The sequence below is a fragment of the Melanotaenia boesemani genome, chromosome 6 (assembly GCF_017639745.1).
Source record: "Melanotaenia boesemani isolate fMelBoe1 chromosome 6, fMelBoe1.pri, whole genome shotgun sequence".
NCBI classification, from domain to species: domain Eukaryota; kingdom Metazoa; phylum Chordata; class Actinopteri; order Atheriniformes; family Melanotaeniidae; genus Melanotaenia; species Melanotaenia boesemani.
In genome coordinates, this window is record NC_055687.1 from 17,055,861 (window position 1) to 17,071,160 (window position 15,300).

Genomic DNA, 15,300 nt, shown 5'->3' on the forward strand with positions numbered 1-15,300 from the left:
TAGGAGTAGTCAGTATCTTACTTGCAGTAGATAGTGGTGAGAGCTGTTCTGTTGAAACAAAAAGAAGCCAGGCTAACAGGAATCAGAAAGGGGGCATGACAGAGCAAAATTTTCACCACATAAAAAGTCTAGTTTGGAAATAAAAAGAATTTAAGTGACCACTATATTATATATTTTTTCACCTTATCACTTTTCTATCAGACAATTACATGGACAGGGTTGAAGCCATGTTTTTCACATGAACACTTCCTGGAGTAAATCCTGACAATTTTGTCTGTTCTTTTTTCTTTTTCTTCTTTGTGTAACTGCTGTTCTGACATCGCAGTTGGAGGCTTTTTGTTAGAGATGTGCTCATCTGGCTGGAAATATGAGGACGGAATTGTGGAGAAATGGCTGTCTAGACATCTAGAATGCGCAAAAGGTAGTATGTGATGCTCGAATTGCACAGTGGAAATAGATGTATTGTGTTGATATGAGTATACTCATATCAACACAATACACAATACATGTATTCGTATGTATCCACAATGGTGAGAAAGCAGCATAGAGGTCAGCAGAAAGGACAAACTCACCAGCACATCCATGGCTGCCGTAAATAATTTGAAATATTTACCGACACATTCTTACATTGTCTTACCTGCTTATTATCTGGAGATTTTCCAGGAACCAGGAAGGGAAAATCCATGTAGAAAGTACACAGCCAGTGGTGTAGACATCTCAAACCCCATTGCAATGCACCAGAGTGTAGTAATAAAGTAAATTAACATTTTATGTAAAGGTGGCACGGTGTAAACATCCATATTATACCTGTAATTTGAAGTTTTAGATGATGAAAAATTCTCTCTTCTTTGGGCCCCCTGCAATCATCTGTCAGGTAGTTTCTGTCTCTTTAAACTGACACTTTGTTAGAAATGTCCCTTTATGAGCTCAGCTAGGGGCAGGGGTTTTTCAATATCTGAAAATTTGGCATAGATGAAAAAAACATTAAAAAATATATATATATTTTTTACTTTTGATATGATGAACATACATTATGTATTCAAATAAATATAAGGGGTCTACATACTTTTCAAATCATTGCCTTTTGCTTTTATTTAGTTTACACACTGTCCCAGATTAAAAACTCAGGTGTACATGTGCAGTTCACAAGAGACCACAGTCTCCATTCAATAAAAAAACAAACAAACAAACAAACAAACAAAAAAACAAAAACAAAAAACAAAAAAACAACATAAAAACAAAAGACAGCAGTCTGTGAATATGTCTGTTATTATTTTTTTTATAAACTTCGTGCAATACAGTGTTTAAGTTTATCACACATTTAGATAAACCATAATCATTTGTCTAGATATATCTATTCTCAACTACATACTATTCATATTGCCCACATAAATGCTATCTGTGCGCAGTTTTTTTCACATTATTCTTTTTCTGAAATGAACTGAAAAGAAATTAAAACATATAGAATCTGGAAGCATCTGGTCATTGTTTTGTTTCTTCATTTTATCATATAGTAGGTGTATCCAAAGTTTTGACTCGGATCTGCAGTCACTCGGGACAGTTTAGAAAGAAGAAAGGTGAGGATGTTGGCATTAGGAGAGTTAGGGTGGGTTTACACTTGTTTACATTCTCATCAACATAAACAGTTCAGACTCAGGAGTTGGCAGTTACAAGGGAAGCACAGTGAAAACAATCTTTGGGGATGTTCAGGGCCCATCTCTGTGTGATGAAGCTGTTGTTGGTTCTGTGATAAGGTAGAGGAGATGCTGATCATGTGACAAAATATGGGCAGGGGCAGTGCAACGTATGGAGTTAAGGTAGGGCACTGGGATCAAAACACTTCAGTCAAATCTGCCCTGCACACAAGCACGAATGGTGGTTCCAAAAACATATCTATAGACTTTACAAATATATGTTTAAATTACAATGTACATGTATCTTTTCAAAGGTTTTTCTCTCTTTTTTTAACCCTCCAAACCCACATACATGTTTTTTTTGCCACTGAAAAGAATGATTTGCATGTGTCACTTTGGGACTTTTCATAGAAAAAAATGTCTGAATTCTTTGTTTTTCTTCTCAGGCAGCAACTTTTTCCCGATTCTGTACAAATGTGTTATTAAGTGTCTTTTTTTTTTCCTCAATCCTCCAGTTGGAGGTTTCTGTTAATGCCCAAGAACAAACATCTTCAACATGACTAAAGCTACAAGTTCTACTGTTAACACTGATTAAAATGGAAATAAGACAGAACAAAGGCCCATAGAAAACTCATACTAACAATTAAGTTTGTCGGTCGTCTCAGTCACTCACTTTGTTGCTGCATTTCTTTTAGTATCAGTATTGGAAGACAATTTACAGTATTCACATCTGACTTTATATTGTAAATGAAAATTCTATAATGTGGGGGTTAAAAATATAACATAGGCTCTCATTCTCCCACATTTTGTGCACACTCATGCTTGACACTTTGACACAGTTGCACACAGCTCACTGACAGTCCCAGCAGCTCTGCATGGAAGAATTCACAGTTAAAGTCATAGAGATCAAATTTAAGTGAAATAAAACAAACAGGAAAATTAAAGTTTCATTCCAAACTAGTGTTTGCAAAATAGAGCTAGCCTGTAATAACCCTAAGAATAATCACAACAACAATTTTACATTAATGCGATCTGGTTAAATTAGCAGTAATATTGCACAGAAATTACGTGAAACATCATTGTTGTAGCCCAGGGGTTAATTGCGTTTGATCATTAACAAAATAAATCATTTCTAGCTCATTAAAATATCAAAATAGCTTCATTGTGAAAGTTCATTGTTGTTGCTATTATCGTACTGTTATTACTCTTCTTTTCGTTCTGAGTGAGATTTAGTAGACTAAATAAGAGTGAACATGAAGGGAGAGTTTTTGAGTTTTACCTCTGTCTGTGTTTCTAAATGCTCCTCTCTATCTTCTCTCTTTCTCTACTACCCATCCTCTTCATCACCCTTTCTCCTCCCCTCCCTCTACACGGGTGTTGTCTTCCTATTGAGGGTGTTTGAGTTGCTCTCCCTGTCTCCCTTCAGCCTGTCCAGAGTCCCCATCCCTCGCTCCCTGTCTATTGTGGAAGAGGTGAAGGGTGGAGGGCCAGAACCCACAGAGTTGGCCATCGGTGCATTAGAGTTGGAAGAATTAGAAGGATTGTGAGACTTGAGTGAGGGTAGTGTACCACTCATCATCACTCCCCCTCCACCTCCATCCTTTGGGAAGCAGTTGTGGAGCTGGTAGAGTGTGGCCCTATCCACAGTTCCATACATGGGCGGCAAACCCCCTAGTTTGGGGTCACGGGACAACGTGTAAAGGGAGATGTCGCCTCCAGCCAGAGGCTGGGAGCGAGAGTGGGGGTTAGGTAAAGTGGACACTGATATGGGGCCCTGGGAGAGCAGAGCAGAGGGAGGCATGCCGAAGTTCTTCCCCCCACCTCCTACAGGTGATGGGTCTCGGGAGCGGGAGGGGTCAGTAGAGCGTGACGAAGAACGTGAGCGGCGACGGAAGCGGTAGCTGGGCAGACGGAGCATGGCATGCGTGGTGCTCTTGAAAATGTCGGTGCGGGAGCGACAGCGAAGTTCCTTGTTTTTCTCGATGTAGATGTTGACAGCCAGCACCCCCACCATCTCAGCCATGATGAAAGACAGACCTCCGAAGTAAAAGGACCAACCATAGGAGTACTGCCATTTTTTATCCTCATCCTTCTTAGGAGAAATGTCCCCCAGTGCAGCAGAGATATAGACGATCACACCAATAATATTACTCAGACCTGTGAGGACACAGAAAAGAATGTTCCCAACACTAATGAACAAATTTGTTTGTGATGGCATTTTGAATAAATCTGAGAGCAATAATAGTAAATGTGAAAATCTCAATTAAATGGACGTGAAAAACTCAGGTAGAAAACTTAATTATGTCCAGATCACTACTTCAACACACACACACACACACACACACACACACACACACACACACACACACACACACACACACACACACACACACACACACACACACACACACACACAGTCACATTTAAGCATATTTACAGATCTACACATAGACACACATGTAATATTTCTCAGTTACCTGCAGCTACAAAAAGGATTCCTGCACCAAGGATGATGTTTCTTTTGCTCTTATAGAAACGACTAGCAGCTATGCAAACCCCTCCCATCAGCAGCAGGATTGCACTAAGAATTGGGAAAATGTTGGAAGCCCTGACAACCCCTAAAAAAAGCAGAGAATAATGGTTAGTAAAAAAATAAAGAGGAAGAGGAAGTAGTGTTAATTGTTCTTTCATGCTCAATATTAACAGTGGTTACACAAGAAACATCATATAATCATTTTTTTTTTCATTAAATAATGTTAAAACAAAGACATGGTCAGTAAAATAAAAAGCCCTAAAATCAGGTCATAATCAAAATGTATTAGTTTTTGTACATTCTCCCAAAAAATGCATGAATTTGGCTGCCATGTAAATACATTCACAGACAAATAAGCTGCTAATGGAGCCAGAACTAGCTGAGTTTTTATTCATAATGAAGCCATTTTTGAAGCAATCTTTTGAAACTTGTAAAACAGAAATGGGAATCAGACATGTTTTCTTGTCATTGTTTAAAGAAAATAAACTAAGCTGCATGTTATTGTCAGAAGGTGGCGCTGGCCATGTTGCCAGTGGCTGTAATTTAATAAAGCAAAGGTCAAAATCTGAACATCCACAAGAGGAAAATGGAGAAAGCTCTTCTACAGGATTTACTTTATACCATATCTGGGAAGATGTTGGTCAGTGGTGAGTTTATTGTGTTTTGGCTTTGCTAATTGCCAGGTTATATTCACATAAGTGTTTTCATGCCCGCAAATATGAATCAAATCTTCTTAGAATCAAGCAATAGCCACCTAAGTTGAGCACATAAATTCTTTTGCATTTTTTTGCAGTGCATTTTTTTTTACTTTACCATTTCTATTCCTTTGTTATATATTTTTTAAACAATTAACCAGAACTGAAATCCTACTGTAAACAAATATTTACAGTCACTTGCTGAGCTCCACTAAGATCAACAACTGACAACAAAAAGACTGCTACAAAGAAAAGAAATACCCAAAGTCGCTTCATTATAAATATACACAGAATATTTGGGGAGAAAATTAATTGTTGACTCCTGGGCGCACAATTGAATCAAACTGCTCCCATGTGGCCTTCAGTGCTTTCAGGAGGTTTGCCAACCAAGTACACACATACACAAGTGGACACACACAAACACACACACATTAACACTCCTCTCTCATCTAGGACAACTAGGCCACTGGAGAGAAAATGCCACCTAAATGCCAGCAAAATGCCTCTGCAACATTGTAAACAGAGCGCAGGCTTTATGCATGCACGGGCTCATATGTAGCATATCACACAGCAGAAAGACATCACTGCAGGGCACTGAGTGCGAATTAGGGCACCCCCTCTCCAATGACTTTCTACATACTGTCACATGTTTGTTTCTTGATGAGATTATCTTCCGAGGAATGAGTAATTAAATACCAGAATTAAAAAACCTTAAGGAAATGATTCTACGCTTTCTGTGTTTCTGAAATCCAGAAATTTGTTCTTTGCTTTTTAATGCAGCTCCCTCTCAAGCTTTCATCTCACCATCTGATCATTTATGTCTGGTACTCAAGATATGGACTTACGTAGGACGTACTCTGCCCCATCATGGTCAAAGTCTGCATCCTCTGGGAAGTGGTTAATCTGAGAACATACTCCTCTCTTCACTCCTGAGGAAAAAAAAAAAGACAGAGACCAGGCTCACCAAAAGGCACAAACTCATCACTGTAGCCTTGAGAAAAGAGAGCAGCATCTATCCTCCTGAGGTAACGTGAAAACAGCAATGTCTTTGTTTAAAATTTTACGTCTGAGCCCAAGTACATATGTTGGATGGCATGCCTCAACATACTGATTAACACCATCACAAAGGTTAATGGCAGTGCTTCTAGAAGCAGATGTTAGTAACATGCCAGTACAAACACACACATAAGCAAACAGGTATGCAGACACACAGGCAGACAGATAGCTACCCGCCGGGGTCTTGCATGTAGACAGACAGATGCAGGGACGCACGCACGGTGATGATAGCACACCACTGTTGTTGATGGATGGATTTTGCTATAGATGGAGTGATGGAATGAAGAGACACAGACGGAGGGAGAGAAGGACAGATCTGGGATGAGCTGGTCTCTTTCTCACAGCTCTTATATTTCCACAGGTTAGTCTGCAAAGAAACAGATGGAGGTGCAAAGGAGGGGGCCATCAGCTGAGTCACATGGATGGATGTAAAAATCCTCAAATGCTGCCTTGACATTCCTTAGCTTCAAAGTACCTTTGAAATTTAGAAATAGCAAAAATTGGATATATAGCAATATAAAAGTATTTGAAAGTAAAAGTATTCAAAATATCTAAACCTAAAGTTCCTTTTGATATTATCATTTATCAAATAATTATATTGTTAATGCAGATGCAGCACTGCATTAGTTACTCACATAGCTGGTTGAAATAGTGTTCACTATACAACACTTCATAAACCAAGCCAAATGTGTTACCAAAAAGCATTTACAGTGGTACCGAGTATGAGCGTTGGGAACCCTGCAGTAGGTAACAAGATTATTTAAGTTTTTAAATTATTCATGGAGCAGGAATACCAAAAGACAGACTTTTAAACACCGTGTGACAGGCTCCTTCCAGGCACAAAACGTTTCTCATTTTAACAACCTGCTTTTTGGCAGAAAGAAGTTGAAACACATTTGACCAGGAGCCTGTAAAAATCTAGAATTAGACAGTGATGTTTTATATGTGATCACAAGCCAAAGCAAAGAGTTGCTTCTGGATAAATTAAAGATGTGTTTTATACACTTAGGCATTTTATTTCTATTTAGTCTAGATTTTTTTTTCTCAGCAACCAGATAGCTGCAAAGTAAAGTCAGTGGATGGAGCTAAAGTAAAAAGTTGCATACATTAAATTAAGCACAAGGAAAGAAAACCGGTGAGCCAGCAGCAGGGTCACTGCTGGTTAAGAGTCACTGATGCATGTGGAGAAGCAAAGGCTGGCTTGTGTTGTCTGATCCAATACAAGAGCTACTTGAGATCAAACAGTTAAATAGGTAATGCTGACCATGACATAAATCTATCAGAACACACAGTGCATCACACTTTGTTGTGCGTAAGGCTGTGTAGCTGAAGATTGATCAGGATTAGCATGATGACATGAGTCCAAGGCCAGATGCACCTAAAAACAAGCAATGTGAACTGGACTGGACTAAAAAAAATTTCCTGGAGTGATGATTTATGTTTTTTTTTAACATAATTTGGATGGATGGGTCATTGTACACTTCTTTTCTAGGGAACCCACTGCCTCAGGAGGCAACTGATGCTGACAACTTGGTATCAGATGTCACAGCACACCTTCAGAGGTGAGAGAGTTCATGTCTCTACTCATCAGACCAGTTTTGGCCACAAAAGTAAGACCTTCTCAGTATTAAGAGGGTGGTCTTAATCTTTCGGGTGATCAGTGTAAGTAAATGTTTCTGACATCAACTCTCTGGATTACTTACAAGACAGTTGTACAAGAAGGGGCTATTGAGTTTCCTATAAAGCTCGTAGCAGTTTGAGCAAACAACAGAGAAAGCAATCATTATAAGGTAACTCAGCACAACCCCTCCATCAGTAAACCTGCAGAAGGGAGAAGAGGACAGGACACGTCTCTATCCCAGTGCCACTGATGTACAGGCATAAATCATTTAGAGCTAGCATGTCCTGCATTTTTGCCTCAACTACACCTCACTGCATCACTGCACGACCACTGAGCATCTTTCTTGGCTGAATACGCCACAGACATCAAAGATACTTGACCTCTAAGCCATGCCAAGACACTGTCAGCCTTACTGCACCACAATGCGAGAGATTTTACTGAATGACAGAGTAAACTGCAAAAGAGGCAAAGACGAGGAGAAAGCACTGAAAGATGAAATGTAATGTTCGAAGGAAGAAACAAAGCTAGGAGAGTGAAAGGAGAAACTGAGAGAGTGGGGCATGGGAAGAAGAGGGTGGGGGTGCACTGCAGTAGAGCTGCAAGAGCTAGAGCTTATCTGTAATTGGCTGCTTTGCTATCAGGAAGCTTAGCAATGAGGACAAATTAGCTTTGTACAATGACCAAGCCCAGGATGGGTTGGGGATGCTTTATGAAGAGAGCCAAGAGGTTTTCCTGGAGACAGATACGCTTCCACCTCAAACTAGATGGGAGGAAAGGCACAGATCACTAACTCACACCACCCCCTTTGGCTGTAACTGCTTCACTGTTAACTCTATCCCAGCCTTCACTTGTGTCAGCCAGGCAATCTAATGTATAATGAATTAGCAGCTTGTGTTGCAGTAACAAGCTGAAGATTGAGAGACGGTTGCTGCCAGTTCCTGTGTCTTCCGCTGCTTTAAATGAGCAGTCAGTGGGCAAACACAGGCTTTTGTTTTAGCGCCTGACTTACATAAATGCAGCTTGAATCCAAGACAATGATTAATGGTTTATTTGGAGTCGGGGTTGCGCTTCAGTATCTTGTAATTATCTTGCAATGATTCAAAATTATTTTCCTGTCGCTGTGGCACAACTTAACAAACCCAAATATAGTGTAATATATATGTTGATGCTAATAATGGCTGCACGCTGTTAAAGAAAGTTTTATAAAATTAAATGGTTTTACACACTGATCCCATTGTGCAGAGACAAATGTGTGCAATACATACATACACACACACAGACACACACACACGTATATATATATATATATATATATATATATATATATATATATATATATATTAGGGTTGTCAAATGATTAAAATTTTTAATCAGATTAATCACAGCTTTTAACCACTAAGAGCCCGACGTGACATATATGTCACATACAGTTTCTGAGACATTTTGCTTCAATTTATGGTATAAACTTTGCTCAATATCCTGTTGAACACAATGTGATACTTCTGTCCCCTAATAGATACCCAGAAGCAGAAGACCATATTATAATAATTTAATATATCAAATGGCAATAAATGGTAGATACCCCCCCAAAAATGTTAATTTTTTGTACATTTTGTTAAAGGGCAATATAAAGACCTCATATTTTAAAATTTGGACTTTTCTTACCATTTTTTCATGGGTTGGGCTTTGACGGGTTAAAGTAATTAATTATGATTAATCACAACTTACAAAAGGATCATGATTAATCTCCATTTGTGAGATTTTATATGCCTGAAATTCATCTGTGTTTACTGTATTGTATTACCAGAAAGAGCCAATGCTACAATTATTTACTGTTAACTGACCTTCCCTTGGGTAAATACCAGATATCCAAGGATCAGTAAATGCAGCATGTAATGCACTTCTATATGTTGTTCTAAATCATCTCTACCATGTTCTAGATCATAATTCAGAATTCATATATCATCATCTCACCAACCGTATCCATGGAGAAAATTTCTGATATAAAACCAGCAGATGTGATGACTGAAGTTTAACAGCCATCATTGATGAAGAAACTGATAAAACTGATGATTTTGATAAAAACTGCTTTTTCCTTTTATCATTGAAGTGAGTGTTTGTGCATTAATAATAAAAGTGATAAAATAGATAGTTTTTCTTCACTTTTTTACATTAAATTATCACTTTAGTTATAATAATCAGTACAGTATTTTATAAAATCTAGACCAAAAACAAAGGTCTAATTTGTGCCCCATTTTTCCTGGTTGGTGCGCCTGCCTGGCCCCCCATCAGAACTTTTCTAGTTCCCCTGCATAGTTGAAGTATAAACCCTGTCTACCACCAGCCAGCTAATGTGTCTGAGAAAGGTCCTGCTAAAAACATTACTTTTAGGTAAATATGTGTGTGAACTATAAACTGCTAGTTTCCTTCTTCTCAGCTAAATGATAAAAAAGCAACAACAGAGAAAAGCTGATCAGCTGATCCCTGACAGCTGTCATGACTCATGGAACAACATGAGAGGAGAGGGAGGAGGCAGCTGCTGCACAAACATAGACGGCCATGCAAAAAGCAGGATACATTTAAAAAGAATTTGGGAAAAGTGCTGGTTCATCGTTTCCATCTCGCCTCTCCACGTCTCACCATCATAACAAAGAAATGACAGATGTATGGGGCTTGTAATGCCGTGTGTGCATTAATTGCATTAAAAATATGAATGCAATTTTTTTTTTTTTAAATTGTCCCCTCGCCCTCCGTGGGCGGTCTCTCATCCATCCAAGCTCGGGTCCTCTACCAGAGGCCTGGGAGCTTGAGGGTTCTGTGCAGTATCTTGGCAGCTCCTAGGACTGCACTCTTCTGGACCGAGATGTCTGAGGTTTTTCCTGGGATCTGCTGTAGCCACTCTTCCAGTTTGGGGGTTACTGCCCCGAGTGCTCCGATGACCACGAGCACCACTGTTGCCTTCACTTTTCAGGCCTTCTCAAGTTCTTCTTTCAGGCCTTGGTATTTCTCCAGTTTCTCATGTTCCTTTTTCCTGATGTTGCAATCTCTTGGTATTGCGATGTCAACCACAACGGCTTTCCTCTGCTGTTTGTCCATCACCACAATGTCCGGCTGGTTTGCCATTACCATTTTGTCGGTTTGGATCTGGAAGTCCCACAGGATCTTAGCTTGGTTATTCTCTACCACCTTCGGAGGTGTTTCCCACCTTGACTTCTGGGCTTCCAGTCTGTACTCCGCACAGATGTTCCTGTTTACCAGCCACTTGGTTATGATGCTCCTTGTAAGCTTTCCCTGCCAGCATCTTACACCCTGCGGTTATGTGCTGGATTGTCTCAGGGGCCTCTTTGCACAGTTTGCACCTGGGGTCTTGTCTTGTATGGTAGATCTGGGCCTCTATTGCTCTGGTAATCAAGGCCTGCTCCTGTGCAGCTATGATCAGTGCCTCTGTGCTGTCTTTCAGTCCAGCCTTTCTAGCCATTGGTAGGCTGTCTTGATATCAGCCACTTCAGTTATTTGTCGGTGGTACATCCCATGGAGGGGCTTTTCCTCCCATGATGGTTCCTCTATCACCACATGATCTGTTTTCCACTGCCTGAGACATTCACCGAGCACATCGTCCGTTGAGGCCATCTTTCTGATGTATTCAAGGATGTTGGATGTTTCATCCTGGAAAGTGGTTCTGACACTCACTAGTCCTCTGCCTCCTTCCTTGCGCTTAGTGTACAGTCTCAGGGTGCTGGATTTGGGGTGGATTTGGAGTGAGACCCCTTCTGCATGGACTACCTTCCCTCTCTTTGTCACCATCCGCCCACACTTCTCAAGTCCGAACGACATTCTAATGTCATTGCTGTAGATCCTGGTTGTGTGGACCAGTGAGTTAATGTCTCGCTTGCTCTTGGCGTACAGCTTGATGTCATCCATGTAGAGGAGGTGACTGATGGTGGACCCATTCCTGAGTCAGTATCCATAGACAGTCTTGGTGATTATTTGGCTGAGAGGGTTCAGACCTATGCAGAACAGCATGGGGGACAGGGCATCTCCTTGGTATATGCCACATTTGATGGACACTTGTGCAATTGGCTTGCAGTTGGCCTCAAGGGTGCTCTTCCATGCTGCATTTCAATGAAGGCTCTTAGAGTGCTATTAATGTTATACATCTCCATGCATTCCATGATCCATGTATGTGGCATTGAGTCATAGGCTTTCTTGTAATCAATCCAGACAGTGCGCAGATTGGTATTCCTAGTTCTGCAGTCCCTAGCAACTGTTCTATCTACCAGCAGCTGGTGTTTTGCTCCTCTGGTATTTTTACCAATGCCCGTCTGTGCTGTGCTGATGTATTGATCCATGTGCCCACTTATCTTAGCCACTATGATGCCTGACATGAGCTTCCATGTGGTGGGAGACAGGTTATTGGCCGATAATTGGATGGAACTGTTCCCTTCAGGGGATCCTTCTGGATCAGGATTGTCCGGCCTTCAGTTAGCCATTCATTTGTGCTGCCAGGCGCTCATGGAGTGCAGTTAGCTTCTTCAGCCAGTAGGTGTGAACCATGTCAGACCCTGGTGCTGTCCAGTTTTTCATACCTGACACTCTTTGTTGAATGTCTGCCACTGTGATGGTTACTGGTTCTTGTTCAGGGAGGTTGCTGTGTTCTGCTCTTAGATCCATCAGCCACTGTGCACCGCTGTTGTGCGATGCCTCTTTCTCCCATATGCCTTTCCAGTATTGTTCAGTCTCCAGCATTGGTGGGTCTGCCACTGAAAGTACACTTTAGCTGGTTGAGTTGAGAACAGCCAGTTTATTCGCCTTGCTTCAATTTCTCTTGTGTACCTCTTTAGGCGGGTGGCCAAGGCTTGGAGTTGTTGTTTGGCACTTTCTAGTGCTTCAGGTATGGGCATGTGGCTGTACCTCCTGGGTACCTGTTTTTTCATTGCACCTTTCTGGAGCTCTGATAGTTGGCTCACTTCTCTCCGAGCTGCCTTGATTTTAGCCTCCAACCTCCTCTTCCATGGTGGATATGTATCTTTATGGTTGCTCTTTGGTTGATAGCCAAGCACCTCAAGGATCACTGCTGCTGAGGTGTAGATCAGCTCATTGGTTTCAGTGATGGTCATTGTAGGAATCGTTCTCAAGGCTGCATTCACATCTTCCAGGAGACTTTCCGATGGTGCTCCACTCAGCCTCTGTAGTTGGCGTCGGGGTTGCCCGATGTTCACTTTTGCCATGATCTTATCTCTTAGGTCAGTCGCTGCCTTGCTCAGTGTGATTGCGCTTATTGGGGCTTCGTACCCAATCTCTGGATGGGGAGTGGTTGTTAACTCCCCCCTGATCTGGCGTCCTGGCTCCCCCTTGCCGTAGCATTTGTGTTGTACCTTGTCAATCTGAAGCTGTGATAGCAGTTGCCGTCTGTGGATGTTGGAACGATGAGCTACTAGTTGTTTGGCAGTGAGTGTTGATTGTGGGTTTCGAAGATTCCATATTTCCCACATGCTCTGCATGTAACCCCTCTGACTAGGGTTACTGGAGTAGTAGTATTCCAACAGAGCCTTGTTCTTGCCACTCGTTCATTTCTGTCTTGTTCCAGTAGCCCACTTCTCACCAGGGTGCTCTGGTTCCCCAGCACCTGACGCAGACCTTGTTTGACCGGGCGACGTCTGAGTCGGTATGTCTCGTGTTCCCTTATCTCTCATCATATGACGTAGGCAGTAGCGCAAAGGGTCTCGCCTAAGCACCCACACTAGGTGTTGGTAATTGCCCCGCCGGGATGTGAACCCGGGTCTCCTGCGTGAAAGTCATTAAAATGTTATCTGCCTAGTTAACAGAAACAGTGGAAGTCAAGCAGAGGTTTTGAAGTTAAAGATATGCTAATATATATGATGGTGTGCAGCATGAACTATTTTCTTTTTTCTTCTTTTTGTAGTTGTTGATTTGTTTTTTTTTTTGTGTTTTTTTTTTTTTTCTTCCCCTTTGCTTCCAGAATTTTGGACAAGCCAGAAATCAAAGATCAGTGGAGCAGTGCATAAAACACCCCTACACTGGAATATTGTCATCTTATAAATTAGTGGTTGTATTTGTTGTGATATAAACTCTTACTGTTCTTACTTCTGTACTCAAAGTGTTGGAATGTTTTGAAGTAAGCTTAACAGCTGTGTACTACAGAGCTCAGTGAAGGTCAGATGAGGAAAAAACAGTCATGCGTGAATGTACTCTCACTCCAGCATTTAAAATACATGCTCACAGATTTGTATTCCAAGCAGATACCATCGTAAACTAAACATATAGATAAGTTGCAAATTTTCTTCAGAGAACAAAGAATAGTACAGATATGTGTCAGAGTTCAGTGCTACTGTCACGATAGTACCAGTAAGACTATCTTTGACTGATCTGGTCAATTAGTGATGTGCAGTCTTTTTCATATTACCTTTAGCTCAGATCAGTAGTGTGTAGAACTGACCATCTAACAGGAAAGTGAAACTGTGTGCAACACTGAGCAAATATTAAAGAAATGAATCATGTTTACCATTTCATTGTTACCAAACCGTGAAACAAAAAGTACATTGTATTAATCTGTTTTTCATCATTTTCTTGAAGCCAACGCACTTCCATATCACTAATGTAGTGGGGCCTTTTTTGTCAACTACTTCCACAGTTTTGGAAGCTAACATGAGTTCGGGTTCAATCTAGACCCCAGTTTTTGGCTCTTCTGTGAGGCTATTCTCATTCTGTCTAATGTTACTGCTCAGTTTAATTTCTCAGTCAGGTGGCAGGTCACAGTTTGTTTGTTTTTTCTTTTGAGTTTTCTTGGCAGATAGCAAGATCATATCCAAGATTAGAACTGCTATTGGGATTAAAATAAAAACAGAGTCACAGTCTCCTTTGACTACATTAAATCATCTGGAAGATTTATGAGCAGGCCCCAAAGTGGGCAGAGAGTTCTACTCTGCAGTGACACCTGCACCTGCACAAGTATGACCTCACATGAGTCATCAGAAGAAAGCCAAAGAATTTTGTCAAAACAAAAAAAGTAAAACTCTCAAAATCTGAGTATACACGGGAACTTTTGGCCTTTCATTGTTTCATTTTCCTCTGCCTAATCCCAATTATAGAAATGCTCCAACTAAACCACACCTCCATTTTTTTGAGCATGCCTGACATTTGAAATGTCTAGATTGCTATGAATATTCCTAATTTTTTATTTTTTTTTTATTTATTTTTTTATTTTTACTGATTAACCTCAGCCCCTAAAGGTCCTGTGGGCAAGAGCATCAAATCTCTTAGATCTCTATATTAAATTTCTCTCTTAAATGTCAGATTGCCAGAGTACACCCACGTTTTTAACACTTTATTTTATTATTAGCTTAATCTAGAAACTAATAATTTCTATCAAGGCAAACATCCCATATTTAAATCAGTACAAATTTCACCCATACACCCCAAATGTCTCCAACAATATACTCTTTACCTTCCAGGCAGCATATTCTCCAAAGCCCAGAGTGGGTGAGTGCCCCAGGGTCTTTCTTGTCCTTATTATGGGGATCGTCCTGGGAGATGTTGGCTGTACTGTTGCAGATGAGGGCACGGGAATACAGCCAGTAGTCCGTCCCTATTGCCACCGTCATCAGGCCGAAGGCAGCGAATGCCCCCACGGTGGTGAGAAGGATCTGGATCCCCTTCTCACACACCATGCCTTTAAAAGACAGAAAGGATAGGGAGAAGAAGAGAAGATGGAAAGAGTGGTATCAGAAATGTGTAAGAGAG

At 40.8% G+C, this 15,300-nt stretch overlaps 1 protein-coding gene across 2 annotated transcripts in view; it reads right to left on the bottom strand.

Moving 5' to 3' along the window:
• Positions 1 to 1,063: 1,063 nt before the first annotated feature.
• Positions 1,064 to 15,300, bottom strand: part of cacng8b (calcium channel, voltage-dependent, gamma subunit 8b) — a 31,032-nt gene continuing 16,795 nt past the window's right edge. The window contains exons 3-7 of one of the 2 annotated variants that reach the window (XR_006010888.1): positions 15,005 to 15,229; positions 5,708 to 5,791; positions 4,112 to 4,252; positions 2,914 to 3,791; positions 1,064 to 2,505 (exon numbers count right to left, since the gene is read on the bottom strand). Coding sequence is in view for 1 of the 2 variants with exons in the window: in XM_041989192.1 (XP_041845126.1) it covers positions 3,001 to 3,791; positions 4,112 to 4,252; positions 5,708 to 5,791; positions 15,005 to 15,227 (1,239 nt within the window). In the remaining variant the exon portion in view is untranslated. Of the gene's footprint in view, positions 3,792 to 4,111; positions 4,253 to 5,707; positions 5,792 to 15,004; positions 15,230 to 15,300 lie in introns of both variants that reach the window. The other variant, XM_041989192.1, reaches the window with a different exon arrangement.